Source organism: Sylvia atricapilla, chromosome 18 (assembly GCF_009819655.1).
Source record: "Sylvia atricapilla isolate bSylAtr1 chromosome 18, bSylAtr1.pri, whole genome shotgun sequence".
NCBI classification, from domain to species: Eukaryota; Metazoa; Chordata; class Aves; order Passeriformes; family Sylviidae; genus Sylvia; species Sylvia atricapilla.
The window spans coordinates 6,474,806-6,494,247 of record NC_089157.1 but is presented as its reverse complement, the minus strand read 5'-3'; the positions used below and the strand labels follow the sequence as shown (position 1 = coordinate 6,494,247).

General features: G+C 39.5%; 1 protein-coding gene across 2 annotated transcripts in view; it reads left to right on the top strand.

Moving 5' to 3' along the window:
* The window catches only part of CA10 (carbonic anhydrase 10), a 175,495-nt gene that overhangs the window by 67,203 nt on the left and 88,850 nt on the right, over nucleotides 1-19,442 (top strand). Inside the window, exon 3 of one of the 2 annotated variants that reach the window (XM_066332146.1) lies at nucleotides 1,050-1,192. The exons of the other annotated variant lie outside the window; for it this stretch is intronic. Coding sequence (XP_066188243.1) covers nucleotides 1,050-1,192 — 143 coding nt within the window. The remainder of the gene's footprint in view (nucleotides 1-1,049; nucleotides 1,193-19,442) is intronic. 2 annotated transcript variants of the gene reach the window in all.

Sequence of the window (19,442 nt, the reverse complement as noted above, 5' to 3'; positions counted from 1 at the left end):
TGTTTTCAGCTCTGCCCAGGTCCCCAGCCTTCCCCAGTCTGGGTTTGGAGGCTTTACCACACATAGTTTGAACATCAGAAGAACGTTTTGAGGCTTAAAGGCTGTGAAATCTTTTAGCAGCATGTAAAAAGAAAAAAATAGAGCCAAAAATACCTCACAAGATTGTGAAATTTTCAGCTGCAACACAAAACTACAGAAAAATTCTGACAAGGTCGAAGTTGCAGACACAAATCTAAATGTGTCCTTTGTGTATCTTGTAATTGCACTCCACTCATCTACAGAAATGTTTTCATTAACCAAAGAGAAGTTCAGGTTGATCTTGCCTGTAAACTGCAGATGAGATGCAATGGGAGCCTCAGCTGTAGTTCCCTGATCTGCAGCAATGTCACATTTTTTTTTCCAATTAGGAAATGCAGAAAGTAACTCAGTTCATCCACAGTCACGGTTTCCTCCATTTTCCAAGTCACCAGAGTGTGACTTCTCCAACAAGATTTTTTTTTTTAAATCGAAACTTTATCTAAAGCAGGATTTGTGTGAACAGAACAGAAATAGGTAAAACCTCAAGAGAGCAGTTCTGTTCTCCACTATCACAGTGTGTGTTTCTCTTACAACATTTCTGTGGGTTTTAATGAATTTTTCTAAATATTTTAAGTATTTTTTAAAAAGTTGAGTAGAATCGAAGAGTTTCAGTCCAAGGACACGTGGAATATATGCAAATGTAGCATAATGACCAATGAGTCACATTCCTGTTGCTCAGTAAACATTCTGTAATAGCAAAGGAGCTGTTTATTATTGAGCCTGGGATTATATCTAAGAGGAAAAGAACTAACCCATCTTTCTTTCCTGATACAAAATTATATAAAACCATATGTTTTGGTCTTGTTGTATGAAGTTTTAAATTTCAAATGCAAGATGAATTTGCCTGTTTTCAGTTTCAAAGTGTGTGTGCAGACTATCTGAAAAGTTTAATTATTTTGCCATCTGCGTGGCATGTACTGCCCCAGTCTTTCCAGACTTCTCTTAAACTTGCACTTTCTTATATGTTGCAGTGCCCTCCTTTTGGGGTTTGGTGAACTCAGCTTGGAATCTTTGCTCTGTTGGTAAAAGACAGTCACCTGTCAATATTGAAACCAGCCATATGATTTTTGATCCCTTCCTAACTCCTCTTCGCCTAAACACAGGGGGAAGAAAGGTAGGTGGTCTCTCCTGTTCTGGTGTATAAAATAAATGGAGTTAGTAGACTTAAAAAAATATCTGCTGTATTTTATTTTTCTAAAGTATGTACTTTCATCTGTCAGCTCTGAGGTGTAATTACAATTTAGTGTGTTTTAAAAATACTCCTCCAATCACTGAATTAATCAATGCTGCTTGTCCAGCTGAAGGATTGATATTTTAAATTTGAAATTATTTTATACATAAAAATCTTGAACCTTTTAGCAGTCTTGGCGATAGCCATTAGTTTATAATGGTTTTGTGTTGCTTTTCTTATGTTGGGGTGCCTAAAAGGGTATTTCAAAGTATTTATTGCTCGTTCTATGCAGGCAATTGTCTCTTCCCCAGTCTGTGTTACAGACCAATGCAGGTGAAAAGGCACTGTGAATTACAGTATCAGAGCAAGCAGAGACTCCCAAGTTGTCATGACAAATGAGATGTCCACTGGAAACAGCCTGATATTCTAGGATTTTGCTCTGTACTTCCCATGGAGGTTCTGGTGGCACGTGTGCAAATACATCAGAATTGATGTGGGCTTTTTTATAGATGAGTAATACGATGGTTGTCTCTCACAGTTAAGGGATGAATATTCTGTGCGTGTTAAGAGAAATTTCATTGATGTATAGTTATGTTATTGAGATATCTTCTCCCCATATTACTCTTTCCCCTTGCCTTCCTGTTGTTGTCACAGGACAGCCTTGGTGACTTGGTAATTTGGGGGAGGGCGAGCTTGTTACTAGGGGGCGTGGCATGGCAACACCTGACCTCCAATCAAGTTGCAAGAAAGTATCTTCCACCAATGGGCGGTGAAGAAGCGTTGACTGATGGACTTTGGGAGGGGTGAAGGTTACCTGATGCAGCCCAGGTGTATAAAAAGGTGGAGCAGCCATTTTTGTGGCCGAGCACATGGCGGTTTAGTCTCCTGCCCCCAGCACTGTAGTTTTCCTCATTCAGTCATTTTGTTGTATTTTGTAAAGGTTTAACAAACCTTAGAAATTTTAAAAGTGAGCATCTTTTCTCACGGTTTCGTCACTGAAATGGTGGTGGTTTTATTACTGGAGTACAGTAATGCTTCCAACTCTGGCCTGAATTTCAGGGTAATATTTACATTTGGCTTTTTAAATGGAAATATGTGGGGGATTTTAGTTTTGATCCAAAAAACCCCCCAAAAAACCCACCAACCCTAAAAACCACAAAAAACCGCAAAAAACCCCCAAACCAAACAAAAACAAACAAACAAACAAAAAACAAAACCAAAAACAACAAAAACCAAACAAAAACCCCACCAAAACTCTGAGTTTTAATGACTCTGCTAGATACATAAAAGCTTACTCATTTCACATAATTTATAAATTACAGAATGACAAAATGTGAAATTCAAAATGTGGAAGTTGTCAGTGAGTCAAATACAAGAGGTTCAGAATATTTGATGTCTTCAGCAATTGCAAGAATTCCTCTGGGTTTTTGTACCGGTGCAGAGTGAAGAAAATGTCTGATTATTGATAAAATTTGGAGGCACTGACAAGCTGGGAGATGCTGCATCAGTGATGAGGTTCTTACCATGCTCATAAATACTGCCACTGAATAACATTCTATCATATTACAAGAACAGGATTTGTTCTTGTGATTTGTCTTAGAGAGGTTTCCAAAACAGTTATATCAAAATTCTCCTTTGAGAAAAAAGATTGCGATTTTGATGCCTTAATAAAAATTCTTCCTTCATAGTTAAGGCTTCACTGAGGATTTGATTTGGCAGGTTGTGTATTTGTGTTCACTTCCTTGGTAATTTTTTTGTATGCTAAAAATAGAGATGTGTTTCATATGGGCTGAAGCACTTCAGCTCTCAGCACACTCCACCAAGTGCTGTGGCAGCCAGGGAATTTCTTGGACAAGACTTAACTGTGATTATGCTGTACATGAAAGGATTTTATGGAACTGATCCTAAGTAAAATGACGAATAAATAAAAAAGGGATTTGATGTGGTTTCAAATCAGAGTTATAATAAGCTAGCTTACATGCCCAATGAACAAGAGTCAGCTACTTGCACACAGTCACAGTTATAAACCTCTTTTGGAAAACTGGCTGGGAGGAGACTAAGAGAGCAAGATGGAAGGAAATAGTTCAGTTGTTCCTGAAACAGTAACTTCAAATTTTTTTTTTTTGTTTTGTTATTAATTTAGAAGTTCAGTTTCTTCTGAGTTTGAACAATATTTATGTAATTTTGAAAGAACATATCTAGTTTGTGTGCTTCATTTTGGAAATTAACTTTTGAGGAACAGAGGGGGTTCACCCACAGGAGCAGAATCCAAGACCAATCTCTCATCACTGACTTAATAATTCCTCCGACCCCCTTCACTCCTTCCTGCTCATTTCCCCCGGGCTTTATTTTTAGTGGTGAGCATTGTTTAATTTCTGTAAACCAGTTACCTGTTTAATTCCCCCTTCTCACCTTGGCAGACCAAAACTGTTCCATTCCGCTAGAGAACTGATGTCTAATATTTCCATTTAAGCACATCCCTTTCTAGTTCCTTTAGATAGTTTGTTTTATTTCAATGTTAGTAATGAAAGCCTTTTAGTAAACCACGTTGAGACATTCCTACAGTTTCTTAGACTGCTTGGAAATAAAGCAGTATTTTTCTTTCTCCTTAAGAGAAGAAATGGTCTGACAGGAGGGTATGAAGGACAACATCACTGTTTTCCTACCCTGCACCCTACAAGGGGTGAAAAGCCCAGTCTGTGGCTTGTCACACAGTAGGCATAACATAAATGGTTACGTTTGGTCTGAGGCTGAGAATAAAATTCTTCTCATTCCATTCAGGAGTAAATGGGGTGGCAGTGCTATTTGCTAAATATTTATACCTCTTTGATCCAGTTTTTTGCAATAAGGTTGCAGTGAGCAGTGATATATTGGTTTTTGTGCTGCCCAACAATTTCAGGGCAGTATCAGGTCACACATTTACAATTCAAGCACTATCAGATGTTACTCTGTATTGTACTCTTATTCTGTACCTGTGATTCTCCATTCCTTGAGAAAGTGGCTTTGCAGGTCCTGAAGTCTTGAGTGTCATTGATACAGATAATTGGATTTCAAGATCCATATTGTAAGCGCAAGATATTTAATGAGTTTACATGCAGATGAAGAAATGCTGCTTTTGAGGAAACTCCCCAGGTTCCAGTTCTCTCTCAAGCCCAGCTTAGTCTCTTTGTTACCAATTTAATGAATTTAGCAAGCAACCCATTTTAGATTAACAGCCCTTTCTGACAAACAATGCCAACCCTTATTCATTTGCAAATCACACTCCTCCATGTCACAAAGAATGGCACCTTTTTACTTTCTCTGCACTTTTTGCCTTGGATTCACTTAAGCACCAAAGTAATCAGCACAACAGAATGTCTTACATTCAGGCAGGAAGCACCTTGGGTTTCAGTCTCCAAAGCAGAGATTTCCAGCCTGTCATGGATGGTTGTGGTGGATGAGCAAACCACTCCACTTCCCACTTCCCACTTCCCACTTCCCACTTCCCACTGACCTGGTCCTTTGCTGGGATTCCTTCCTCAGTTTACCTCTGCAAGAGCTCTGCCTTTGGTTCCCCAGATTTTGTCACTTGCCTTCCTGTAACCCATCTGTCTTCGGTCTCATGGTTCTTGGTGGACTCAATTTCTAGCCCCATTTCTAGAATTCTTTAAGACTAAGCTCCAGTTCTTAGCCTTTTTTTTTTTTTTTTTTAAATTTTTTCTCCTAAAAACATTTTCTCCTAAAAGCATTTGCGTTAGCACCAAGTGCATCCCTTACAAGTAATTAAACCTTGCCACATCAGTGACCTTATGTCTTATGATTCATTTTAGGTCACACTCAAGGACTGAAATTGTTGCCTAAAGCAGGTAAAGTTCTGTTTAAAAGCAGTTTATTTTTAAGGCAAGCTAGGACATTATACCTGTTGTTCACCTCTGGGGAAATAAAAGGAATTGATGTCTGCTGGCCAAGGACTGTTATTCTATAGCTCAGTGTGCATAAATGGAAGTTACTCAGCAAGATCCAGACATCTGCCCTCTCATATGGGGCATTAATGAATGTAATCATGGATCATTCAAATTAATATCCATATAAATAATTGGTTCATTCTATGCATCACAAGATAATGGCTACATTCAGCAGTTTCTAAACTAAAACAGGGTAGGGAAAGAGATTTATGGATTGAAATCAGTTTGATGGTTTCTCTGCCAGTTAGTTCTGATTCCATGCTGTTCAATTAATTCAGAGTATTACTAACATTTTTCTCAAGAGTACAATGTATGACAAGTGACAAGCTTTGCTTTGGTGATTAGTAAAAGGACAGATACTAGTATGAAACATATTTCAGCACTTCAGGAATATAAAAAATGAATGGTTAGAAATGGTCCAGTGTAACAGCTATAGCTAGACTGTATCTGCACAGATGATCTGGCATGGCAGATACCAGCTCAACCAGCCCAGCCTGAAGTAGACATGACAAGGATAAGTCCAATTCAAACCCAGTCAGAGGACCTCAGCCAACGCCTCTGAAGTTCCTATATACCCATATCATTGGTCAGTGAGGTAGGTGGAGTAAGACCCTTGACCAATCATGTCTGTAAGTGCAGGAAATTTGAAACCCTTTAAAAGGAGCTGCCAGACAATAAAGGAGGTGGTTGCCACATGATTGCAGAGTGTGTATGTCACATCCCTGTCACCCAGTCCATTGCAACAGTCCAGGAGAAATGGATAGCAGTAAGAAATCAATGTCATCTGTAAACTGACTTGTTAAATTTTTAGAGGTCTTTGATGTAGAGTAGCTCTGGAAGGTCAAAAGTCTGACACAAACATCAAAAACCTAAATGAATAAAAAATGAAACATAGTATTGCCACTTTTTACCATTGTTTGCCATTTCTAATGCTTCTGCAGTTCTGTGTGTTCTGGGATGTGTTAGTAAGTGAACTTGCAATGGAACCAGATGGTTAAAGTAACTTGTTTATTCATTCTCATCATGGAATTTAGAACAGGAAAAAAATACTGAGGTTTTATTCAGAGGTACCTGCACACTTAGTAGATCTAAGTAGATAGGAAAAACAGGTTCAGGGTCTATACCTTAGTCTATATCAGGACCTCTCTCTCTTTATTGCTTCTGTTGTCCATGAGATTGCATCAGATTGAAATATGTAAGATCTCAGATGGGCATCTTGGTATGTTCTCAGTTTCTGGTTGTCTGTGACACAGATCACCCATGAAATGAGTCCTGAACAGGCACAAGAATATACTTCTGTAGCTTCTTCATAGCATAAAGGGGTTTTTTTGCTCCAGTGTAATTACTCTTCTTGACATTTCCTCTTGTCTGGTGCCATAAAACAAGCTCACCTGTCTGCCATGGGAAGTTTCCTGGGAGATCCTAGACCTGGAGAGTGATTCACTCCACAAACAGCACTGTACCCTGGTGCTGAGCTTGAGATGTGATCTCAATTTGGCAGCAAGACCTTTCAAATCATGAATTACTGTCTCTTCAATGCAGTTCTGCAGTGATTCAAAGCAGTCCATGGTGTCCTTGCAAAGGTGGGTGTGCTGTCCCTGGAAATGCACTCAGTGGACATAATAAGAAACATGAACAGGATCTGCTTCTCTGGACATTGGGCAGCAGATCCATTAGAAGGTTAAAGATATTATTGAAGCTGGGCTAACAGATCCCAGTCAAGGGTCTTGTCCATCCTTTCTCCCTCCTCATGTTTATTTCAGTAAGTTGCTTTCCAGTTTTCAGTCCCTAATGATGAGACTTAGAAAGAAAATGATTTGAGCCGCACCTGGCCTCCAGCTATAGTTTGATATATTCAAAGGAATTTTCAAATTTGTCCACATTGTTCTTAATGCTTCTCTCTTGTTTTCTAGTAGACTCTGTGCATTACATTGATAGTATCTTATTTGGATTTATTTCATCCTGCACTTAGGTCTATTTATAAAGCTAGATATTTATTTCAAGCCTTGCAGAAGTAGAAGTAACATATATCTTGTCTGTCTACGTAATTCTCTACTTGGGGTTATAGTCACTGGTATGAAAAAGGCTAAAGATATTTTTCTCTCACACTGATCCTGCTGTTATAGTAAAAGTGGGCAAGTCTCCTCACACCATATGCTTTAAATGAAATATAATTTTGTTTTTTAGCCCTGTTAAAACACATTTCCTGGACTCAAAATGATGATTTTTTTGTTGTTTTTTTTTTTTCTTGTTACAAACATTAATTAATATATGACATATTGAAATACAGTAATATATAATAATATGTTATTTAAAGTGCATATTTTTGACACACTGTCAGTGAAATGTTGTTAACCGAGAGCCCACTGTAATGGACAGGGATGTTCCATGTCGTTTTGTACAGAAGTTGAATCATATTATCAAGGTCTGGATATCTGGGGAAGGTGTGGGCATGCTCAAGGTTGTTGTTTAACTTCCACCAGTTCACGAGGCAAAAGCCTAGTCATGCCAAATAGAATTATCAAGAATCCAAATCCCTCTCCTACTGGTAAATCCTGACCTCAGCATTTACAAGTTTGTATTTGCAGTTTAAGGGCAAAACGCTGCAATTTCTGTATATCAGAGATTTCTTTTTCTTAGAAAGCAAATGTCGATTACCTGTCATGGTCAGTCCATCCTTTAGGATGGTGACATTCAGCACTTAAAGTAGCTATGTTGCTATAGTGGCTGCCATCCCCTGAGTCTGAAATGTCTAGAATTCTGCAAGTGTGGATTAGGATATGAGTGGAGACTTGATAATGTGTGTGTCTGCTGCCCATCTGGGCAGGTGCCACACTTTGGCTGAGGCTGCTTGTGGCAGCAAGGTGGTGATCCAGCTTTCCAAAGTGCCCTGCAAACAGCAGGCACAGATACTGCTGGTGGCAGCTGTGAGGTGGGAGCTGTCAGGGCCTCAGCTCCTGACAAATTGGACGTAGCCATTAAGGAAGTGAGGGAAAATGTTCTTTTTTTTTTTCCTCACTTTCATCCAAAATGGTCAAGAAATCACCAGGTATTCAGCACAGATTTCTGCCTTGCAGCTGGAGTGGGTACTACGTGACACATGACTGTTCTGCTGTGAGATAAATGACACTGCTGCCATTCCCAATTCAGAGTAGTGTTTGATGCTGGAGAGAAGTGCAAGTTCATTGTTTGTCATCCCAGAAGCTTTAATCTGTGATGGTTGAAAACTGAAGCAGGCAGTTTGCTTATAGATGGAAGAATTAAAATATGTATTTTAGGATTAGATGCTAGAAAGGAGCTTAAGGGGAAAAACTGGAAAACTGTCATCAATGAACTGTATTTAATAACCAAAACCAAATCTGTGCATCAGCAGTTCCTCATCTTACTGGGATCTAGAGGGTGGAGGAGTTGGGAGCATTTAAGCTGCATGTCATCCAGTAGGCTGAAGGAAACCATCAGCAGATGATTCTGCAGCAGAGAAGGAAAATGTACATAAATTTTGGGGTAAGAAACTGTTCTTATTATAAGGTACAGTGTGTATTACAGGGGCTTATAGGCCTTATAAGAAAACTGGAAAGATTAAATAATCCTTTTGCATGTACCTTTTTTATTTGGGATGTGGTGTTCCTGTACAGAAAGTGACAGAGACTCAGAGTTCATAGTGGTGCTGTTGATGTGTGGTAGCCTTGTGTCACTTAGGTAAGTGTTTGAATCAGTTATGTAATTTCCTACTGAATCAATTAGAACTGAGCACTTTTACCTCCAGCTTTTCTATCAAGTCATCGCTTGTATCCCTGAACAACAAACAGACCCAAACTACCAGAGTAAATCTGACAATGGAAATTTCAGCTTTTAAGCTGAGAAAATAAGAAAAGAAAGTTTAATTTCACTCCCCCCAAAAAAATCATTGAGCAGTCCAATTGTTTTGACTGGAAAACATCAAGAAGATTATGAAAATAAACACTTTCCCTTATAATAAACATTTTCCCTTGTAAGCTTGCACAGAAGAAGAGTGTGTACTGCATTCTTATTCTTGTAACAACTCAGTGTCCCTGTGTCAGGCAGGCTGTTAAGCAGAAGATGTTTCACAAAACACAGTAGTATGTTGTGCTGCCAGAGATACATTTGGGATGTACACTGGGATGAGGAGGAAGTGGAAGCAGAAGAGTGGACAAGGGCTAATAAGAACAAATTGTGTCTCTTTGCTCTCTGAAGATGTTTAAAAAAGAATTCTTAAAAAGAAAAAATGAATGGCTTTAGTCTTTCTTCCTTCATCCTTTCTTCTGTCTTCCAGCCAGCGCTGGAGGCAGCATATCAATGTTACTACTGATGATATTAAACCTGTGCACTCACATTTCTGCAGTCCCCCTTTTCCTGCCACTCTGGAAGACTGCAGAGAAACCTATCACAAATATGACTTCAAATCCCAGCATCTTCCTGGGCTATGCCAATGGCAGCACAGCTGTGCTGAGGTGGCACTTAGAAACTCTTTTGAAGATTTTTTGCCTTCACTAAGTATTTAGACTTATCTATGTGTCATGTAGTCCTGTTTCAGATGGGGCTATTTAAGACGTCTACCCAAAACAGTGTGCAAATATACTGACCAAAGAAGCTTTTGAGGGGGAAAAAAAAAGGATTAAAATGTGAGTTGTTTTTAATCATACAAATGATTTCACGATATTGTCACAGCCCTTCCAAATAACTCTATTTGTGTGTTTACTTTGGTAAAACATATTATTTATGTGATGGACATTAATAGCTACTTTTGAGTGACTCAAATGTTGCAGATACACATTTGTGATCTCTTCTTTCAGTATAGTACTAAAAAACCACGGGGCTGTTGTTGTTTTTGTAGCATGAAGATGGATTGGGATGTAAATCCCTACTGGACAGATACGGGGCTGTTTACTGGGTATTGCTCAATTAGAAGCCCAGAAACACTGTTAAAGAGCTCTCCTGGTTTGATGTTGCCCAGGGACATTGAATGCTGGAGACAGAAACTCTGCCCTCGGAACGTCCCTGCCAGGATAGATTTGGCATGGACAGAAGGCAGCGATATTGGAGATCTGGGATTCATGAGCCACAACAGGAAATCCATGCCTCTAAATCTCAACTCCAGGCTTAAAACTTTGGCACTTTGTCTTGTCTATTAGAAACTTTCTCAGTAAAAGTAAACCACAGGCTACCCATGACCAGATGAATGTTTCATCCAGGTTTTTCACAGTGCTTACACCGCTTTTCTTCTGTAGATGTATAGAAGTATATTGTTTGGAAGCACAGGGATGTATGCCAGTTTTGGACAGAATATTCCTCTTATCATGCAAAGTTTTGTGCGATCTACTTAGCCATATGTCTCAACCTAATCTCCCAAATCTTTCAACTAGTTTCATGTAATTCATGTGATTTTTTGTATCTTGTTTGATTTTTTCAGAGGCCTTTTTGTGATGAGTCACAAAACACAGAGTGTTCCACAAGCAGAAGAAGTAATGCAACATGGTTTTCTACAGAATCTCATTTTAGCTTCTTTCATTTTAGACTCTGTCAGCCAATATCACTTCTCCACTACTCCACAGTTGCCTTCATTAAAAGACAAAGGCAGAAGATGCTGTGGCTATTTCCAAGTTCTTTGTGGCAGTGGATGCTTCTGCTAACTGCCCCATTGACTGCTGCTGATGGGAGCTCTATGCTACTCTGTATTACGGAGTTTTACCTGCCTGGTCCTCAGCACAAAGTTAGTTTGCTCTTTTCTTCCAGCCAATTTTCACAAAATACTGAGATTTCTTTGTCAAAGCTGGATAAAACTGGCCAGAGGATTGTGGAGTTAGTGTGGGAAAAATTGAAAACTCTTCCCAAAACAGTTCTTTACTATTACAGTGAATTATTTGCAGTATATTTAATCATAGGCACTTACTAAAAGCAGTGTCTGTGAAGACAGGAGCTAAGGACTTAGGTGACAAACAGGGAATTTCACAGGTAGATGGATATTAAAGGAAGAAATTGCATAACCTGTGGATTGCCACTTATCACATCACCACATTTCTGTGGTTTTCCCCAGCAGAAATGCATCTTTTTCAATATCTTTCAGGGGGCACTGAGAACTTACCACCACGAGCAAAATGAAGTTAAAAATTAATAAAAATGTAACAGTGCTTGGATAAAAATCTTAAGGAGTCTCTCACCCTAAGGAGTTTTCCTTTTTGCTTTGGAAGATCCTGGAGCATTTGCTCATTAATGATCAGCTATTCCCTTACAGTTGTGATAAATGTCAGTCAGGGAGGTAAAGCAGCACAAAGCCTTCTGAGAGCCATTGCAAACTGCAGTGCAAGGACACTGTAAGGACTGTGGAACTTACCCTGAGCAAGGGCACAGCCAAAATCCTCCCCAGCTCGATGGTCAAGGCTCACAGGCCAAAGGGGCACAGGAGATTCTGCTCAGAAGTACCAAAGCCAGCTCAGAAAACCAACAGAGGAATCAGTCAAGTTATGAAAACACGGTGTCTGAGCTGGCACTGCTCAGCTGGTGTGGAGCTCAGCCAGCCATAGTGGCCATTTCTGCATTCGTGTCCATGGCTTGGGAGAAACCTCTGCCCAAACAGCAGGATATTTGTATGGACTGGTATTTTTCCAAATGTCATGTTCTTTAAATGCTGTTTGAAGTTGAAGGTTTGCTTGGTTCCCCTTAGAATATCACTGCAAATATTGCCAAGATGTTTATATGTGCCCAGCTGCTTCATCACCTCCTTTTCCTACTCTCCCAAAACAGAGCAAAGAAAGAGGAAAAATTATTTAGCAGGGAGAAGACTGAAACCATTTTCATGATGAATGCTCACCTCTGCAATTGAAGGCATAATATCCTCATGAAAGGACCAATCCTTCATTCTCAGTGACTGTCATGGTGTGTGTATGGCTGCCTGGACTGCTGATGGTTACCCCTCACGCCCTACAAAATAAGCCAAAAATATAAAATAAGAAAAACATTTATGAATATCTTCCTCACAAGCACCAAAATATATTTGCTCATTGAAGGCTGTGCTGATGAAAACCTCTACAAGGGTGTCTTGGTTTGAAAGACAGGTGTCTGCCAAGGAAGGCAGAAACCTTCCTTGGAATAGAAAATGTGACCCCCTTCCCTCCAAATTGTTGTAACTCCAAAACTATGGAGCTTTTAAGCAAAGATACAGGAAAAGGAGTAACAGTTCTTTATTAATGTATATATATTATGTTAGGGGGCTGTTGTTTGGAGGGTCCTCAACAAACAGCAATGAATTAATATGGTTGGTCCTTTCATAGGGGTTTGACTCTCCTGGGTTTAGATGGCTGATTGGTTTGGATCTCTCTCCGTGATCTCTGGCCAGGGCTGTGTCTGGATCTAAGCTTGAACAGGGCTGGCTGAGGGTCTCTGTTTGAGTCCCATCACTGTTTAACCAGGGACTTGTTTATCAAACTAGGAGAGCTAAATTGGGTTTCCCATCACAGCCAGATTTATCTGTCCAGCTACAGGCTCGTACTGTGACAACTCACCCATTCACTTATATTAATAAGACAGCATGGGTCTAATTTGAATGAGGTTTTCTACCTAATTTGATAAACTCAGCTCTTCTAGTTAGTGATGAATCTCATGTACCACTGGGATTGCAGCACTGACTTCCAGGAGCTGTTAGGTAAGATCCCAGTCTTTTAGGCTAACATGCCACAGGTTCACTATTTATAGTTACAAGTTACAACTGAACACTACAAAACCAAGAAACCATTTAACTCTTAGATGCATTAGAAAAAACCCCAATTACCAGAAAAACAGTTTGTAAACAGAAAGAAAAACAATTTGTAAACAGATAGAATCCTTACTTAGAAGTTAAAATTTTACAACTTAATACTACGAACAATAAACAATGTAACTTGAAACCTTTTCAATTAAAAAGTTCCATATTTCTACCACTGATGTCTTTCAAATATTTGAGTCTGGAGTTTGAGTAGGGTGATGGGCAGATAGTGTTACTGTTGACAATCTTTTGCTTCTGACATGCTGTTGGCTTGCTAAGTTATGTTGTGAATATAACTGAAAAACAGGAGAAAACTATAGGAATGTCAGACAACTGAAGACTTTTGAGAGGGATGTACATAAACACTTCTTCTCCCCTTTTCTTGTTTTAGGAACTATAATAGGAACAATATATGTACTTTTGAACAAAATTAACAAGGTAAAACTTAAACTGCCTATATGCTTTACTCAGAGTCTGCCATCACTGAGGACTCTCCTTTTCACAATGAGGACTTGAAAAGCCTCTTCCAGACGAGGCCTTAAGTTTATCTTATAGGAAAAGGGATTCAGCTTTTGTAAAGCTAAATCAGCTCTTCAAAGTGACTTGCTTTCATCTTTTTAGCACAGAAACAGCTGGGTTTGATAACTTTCCCTGCCAGTTAAGCAGGGACAGCTTGACCCTAAGTTGGCCAGTACTAAGACCTAGACTGCGAGGGCTTGATGGTTCACCTTCCCCACTGGTCAATGCCACAGCTTGGCCAGAGCTGAGACCCTGACTGGGCAGGCTTCCCTATCATATCCTTAATTAAATAACTAATGATAATATATAAATAACTTGTAAATAACTACAACTATACACACACATATATATACAACTCTTTCAAAAGTACCATTTACCCTTTTATCTAAAACAAACCCATTGAAAACCATCAAAGGAAACACCTCCTTGTCTTAGCTAAATTTTTCAGATCATTTATGGTACATGATTAAAGGTGGCACATCTTTGTGCCAGCAATGTCCTTAAAATACTTGACTTTTGAGGTATTTGAGTAAATTCATAAGTGAATTATTCTGTGAAGGCTTCTCTGCTTGGGTCAGTTATATTTGTGACATTCTTTTGCAGAGTTACATACCAAAAACATGATTTAAAATCTGTATAGGAGATGACACACTGTAGGTTTTCCAGAAGTTAGGGGAATTGGCATCAATCTCACATAATTCTTGTGATCTGTTGAGGTGGTGAACACAATGGTAGCTTGATGAAATATGAACAATAATATCTGGTAGAAAGCACGCAGATGGGAAGACACCCTGTCTGGAAATGAGAAGGAGGTCGGGGTCCCGAGTTTCTCCTCTGACCCAAGCAGATGAGGAGGGTCCTTCCAGTCAAATCAGGCATCAGCAGGTGCCAGTGCAAAGGCTGTTCTCACGAGCCAAGCTTACCCACAGTAAGGAGGAAGCAGCCCAAGACTGGGCTTTGGTGGTGGCAGTGAATTCTCCCTTCAGTAAGAAACAGCTCCACCCTCCTCCTCCTCCAGTGCTGAAAGCAAGAGGAGCTGAGCCCAGCCCCTCAGCTCCTAGCCAAAATCTCACAGCATCTCTGCCCAAGAGAATGCCCCTCTGCTATGACAGTGCAGCCAGCTGTGCTCCTCCCAATTGGCTGCATTTCTGTCTCTCTTAAGTACTGGTCATTATCGTCTGTTAGCAAAAGATGGGACAAAAATTCAATGACGGAAAGAAACAAAAGAAAAAATCCTAACCCTTAACAAGGGTACTAGGTCAGAACCCAGAAATCAAGTCAGCAAGTGTTTCACTTGCATCTCCATCATTCTTTGGGTGAAAACCTGTTTCATTCCCAAATGTCTGAGAATGCTGTTAATAATGAGGTATTTTACAGTATGCTTTCTTAGCTAGTTCTGGGCTCTCCAACTATGTCATTTAAAGGATTATGTATTATTTTGACTAATGGATTTTGCTTGTATCCTCTCCTCCACTTAGACTTGCCTTTTCCTGAAAGCCCTTTAGCCTGTGAAACCACATATTGTTTCAACATCTAAAATCCTCTATCTAATAATGTTGGTCTTTTTTTTTCTTTCAATGCCCCACTGTGCCCTATATAACTAATCACAAGCAAAGGGATGTGCAGTTCACTGAAGAAATTCCTAAAAAGAGGAACTACTGGGAGGAGTGAAAAACTTGAATTTCTTCCTGCCTCTGGGAGATACCATCTGTTATCTTCAGAAGTTTTGGTGCTCCTGTGGAGGTGACTGCTGGAAACAGAGAGCTGTGCTGGTGTGGGAACATGCAGCAGCCTTTGACTGAACACTCCACACAGAAATTAGGAACAATATTACAGCATCTGGTAGATGTAATGGGAGAACAAACCAGCTGTGCTGGATGAAATATTGAGTATGTCAAATTATTACAACAAACTTTATAAATATTACTGTTAAGCTGACTGCACTAATTTTTTAATAGAATGAGAAGACAGAGAGGAGAGTTCTGCATATCAAATGCTATGAAAAAGAATGATGCTGCTGTAGAGAGCAGGAGAGCCAGCTCCCAGTTAGAGCAGATAGAAACTGGCTGCAAACAAGAAGGGAATTGGAACAGCAATTCCAGAATGAGGATTGTTCTCATCTCAAGATTTGCCATGGTAGCAAGAGTCCACAAAGCATTTAAGAGATGCATTTTGCAATTTTTTTTGCAAAATGAAAATTACATTTCTTTGGCTTTTTATGGTATTTTGAGCCCAATCAATAAGCTTTATGACCTGCATCCTCTCTTGGCTCATTGCAGCTGACTGGGCTAGCAGCTTTCTGTCCTGGTGCACTGTAGGATGGGCAGTCACATGTTATTTAATTACTCAAATGGACACCTTTGGTGATACTGGATTCTTCAATGAGATATGTAATTGTTCTCAGCTTATGTGACTTTTATTGAATTATTATTGAAAACATAATTTCATGCTTGGTTAAGTTGTAAATTTAATTCATTCTCTAGCAAGATTTAGGAACAAATATGACACTACTGGCACTCCTCCAAGGGCATATGAGGCAGTTGCAGCTACCCAGAAAGTGAACTGGCTGAGCACTCACTGGTTGCTTTTCAGCACTTCTTGCTCATGGATTTAAAAGTGCAGGAGAAACTTTCCCTTCTAAAGGAGGCTAGTTGTGACTGAAAATTGTCACTTAGTTGTAATACATAGGTTGAGTCTCGTGGGCACATTGCAGTCCCAGTTAGTTGAATAAAATTGAGTTGTCACTGGGCTTTTTGGAGGTGTCAGGACACAGATGAGCCTTTGAGTGGGCAACGGATGTGCAGCTTCCTAGGGTTTTTCATTAACCAAAAATTCAAGATCTTGATTGTGTGTGCATTTATTGGGCACTTCCACAAGAACTGCCCAGTCAGTGAGAATTGTCTGAACACAGACTGTGCAAGGGACACCCTCTTTTTCCTTTTCAGCACAAAATCCATGAGAGGCTGAGCTGGATGAAGCCATGGATTGCTTTATGCAGGACTGGGAGCAAGCTCTCTCAGCCAGCACTGCATTGAGTCTGCCTGTTGAACAGAACCTGGCTACTTTAATCCTAATTTCTCTCTGGAAACATTAACTGATATTCATCTGCTTAACACAGGCATCTACAAATAGCCTGATGAAATTCCTGCTTTTCTTGGTAAGAAAAAAATTGCTTTTAGATATCTGCAGTTTTATGAAATTATTTTCACCCTTTTTTCTTGAATATAAAGCAGTTCAGACTGTCTTTGACACCTCAGAGTAAAAGCATCATAAATTAAAGGTGTGAGAAAAAATTTCAGCGAATTTGATGAGATGAATGGGCAAAGAATTCACTAGAAATGTATTTCTCATAATAGATTGGAATTTAGGGAAACCCTTACTAACTTCATATTTAAATCAGTTATTTAGCCTCTGCAGTATTTGTTGCTTCAAAGGTAGTCTTACTAATTCAATTAATCGTCTTAGAAGCACAGTGAAATATACTTGATACAACATTTTCTTTCATGATCAAGATTATTTATTTATTTTTGCGACTTCGTGCAACATAAACTTGTGTTACAAGCATTATGGCTTTGACTCCTACTGGTTCAGGTGGCAGTATTTGATTTTAAATGCCACATCATTCCATGCAGGTAAAGAACCAGAACCAGACACTGATATTTATGCTGCTTTCCTGAAAGTCAGTAGCATTGAAATTATTAGGTCTTCTATGCCACAGCGGTTTTAAAGCACCTTAGCTGAAGCTTTTTGAAGTAAAATACACATAAATGCCCTGTATGAGCCTTTCTGGCTGTGTCTGTCACAATCCCTAGTATTTTTGGAATGCATACATCTTTCTCTGGCAGTTGCAGGTGGGATTGTCAGAGTGGCTCTCAGCAAACAAGGGTGCATTTTAAATGATCAGCAGAGTGCCTGTGAAATCATTGCACTGCATTATTATAGCTTATCTTTCTGCTTTCATGGTCTGTAGTCCTCACATGGATTTATTTCATCTGTGCTTGCACACAGCTGGATGGTGCCTTGCACCCAGCCCTGCTTAGACTTGCCATAAAGCCTCATACTTAAAGGATAATGGTCATGATGAGGGAAGTATACAAGGCAATAAACAGCTTTTGCAGGTGATTAAACACACTGAAGCAAAGCTGAAGCATTTGAAAACCCCAAAAGCTGTTTATTGTAAGCAGAGCAACACATCAGCTGTGTTCAACAAGCCACGACATTAAATAAAAGCTTCTGCCTTGTCTTTGCAAGGGCTGGGAGGTTTTGTCCACTAAATAGATCTTTGCTTCTTGTTTTTAATGCCATGGGTGGCATTCTTTGTCTTGCATATGTTGTAACAGGAGGTGGCTCCTCGGTAATTGCTTGGGATAAAAGCAGCAAAGTGTGTGTCTTGAAATTACTGTGCAGGTTCCTGATGACAGTCCTTTCCTCCTCTCCAGCCCCACAAGAATCCCCCTTTATTCCCAGCTTCTTTTTCCCCTCTAGCTACTAATTCCATTGTCCACTAAATAATTTAATTTCTTGGTTTGGTTTTTGTTTTGGTTAGGTTTTTTTTCTATTCAATGGTGCCTTCTCCTCCACTTTCCCCACCACTTTGCAGAGTTTTCTTAACAAGAATGCCTGAGGCTGGAACATTCAGCCCCTTCAAGGAAGAGGTTAGAGCTGGAGTATTATGAGTCACAACATTTGTAGTGCCAGGGAATCTCTGTTCCACAAATAGCACTGCTTTGGTAATGATGAGCTATCTAAAACCAAACAGCCTTTTTTAGCAATCATAATTTACCAAACCATGTGATCTTCAAGTTTTTTCTTTAAAACAAGATGAGACTTTTTATTCCAATGGAGTGACATTTGATGAATTTGTTCAGATTTCTCTGGGTCTTCCTATCAAATGCAGCAAATAAAACTGCATTTACTATTTTCCAGCTGAAGTTTACTGGTAATTATAAGAGATACCACCATAGCTATTTGTGCAAGTCAGACTTCAGTTAACTGCTGACACAAATGGCATGACAGATAAATGTGTCATATAACCCTCACAGAAAACTGTAATTTTCTATGGATGTCAATGGAAGGAAATTTGCAGTCTAATGAAAGAATATTTAATACTTTGCAGTGGTTCACGAAGACAGCATTTTTGCTGTTTATTGCTGAGAATTGTAGCACAGTCTTTCTCATTTATAAATTAAGCCTTGAGGCAGTATCTTCTATAGAAGCAAAATATGAAAGGAATAATTGAGGTCTGGTAACCAGCTGAGACTGAAGCTGTATGCTGTGAAACAGAATTAATAGATAAAATGATCAGAAAAAAATCTGGTTGGTGATTCCAGGTAGGAGTTGGCTGAGGTGTTTTTTTTTTTTTTTCTTTCATCTTGTGCTTTAATAATTTCTACAAGAGCAATGTTTTCGGGAAACTGATATTTACTCATTTATACATGGAAAAACACCACAGCAGCATTATTAAAAAACCCTTTTGTATGTTACATGCTTGTCTCAGATAGACACAAATCCAGCATAATTCTGGATTTGCACTAGTATTACTGAAACACAAATCTCTCCTTGAATGTCTTTATCCATTGTGCCCTGTTAAGTTTATCTAGGGCAAATCCTGAACCACTAAAATCATGGCTTAATGGGGAGATGGGGCATTCCTGACCCTCACAGAGAGACAACCAGGGCATCTCTGGCTCTGTGGAGAATTGCAAAAACTGCCTACAGATATGGACAGGGCTTATGTTGACTTCTTGGGAAGGCAAACCAGAGCAGGCACGGGTGTGATGAGCAAAAACACACCCAGGAAAAATATGCTGCATCTACAATTGCTGGGATACATCCAGGATAACTGCTCTGCTCATCGTGGATTGTGCTGTGCCTTTGCAGGGAGTGCAGAGGAGATGTCACATCCTCAATGAGGAAGAGTACGACCGACTGCTTTCTGGGTAGAAAATCCTCTGGTGTCACTTCAAAACAT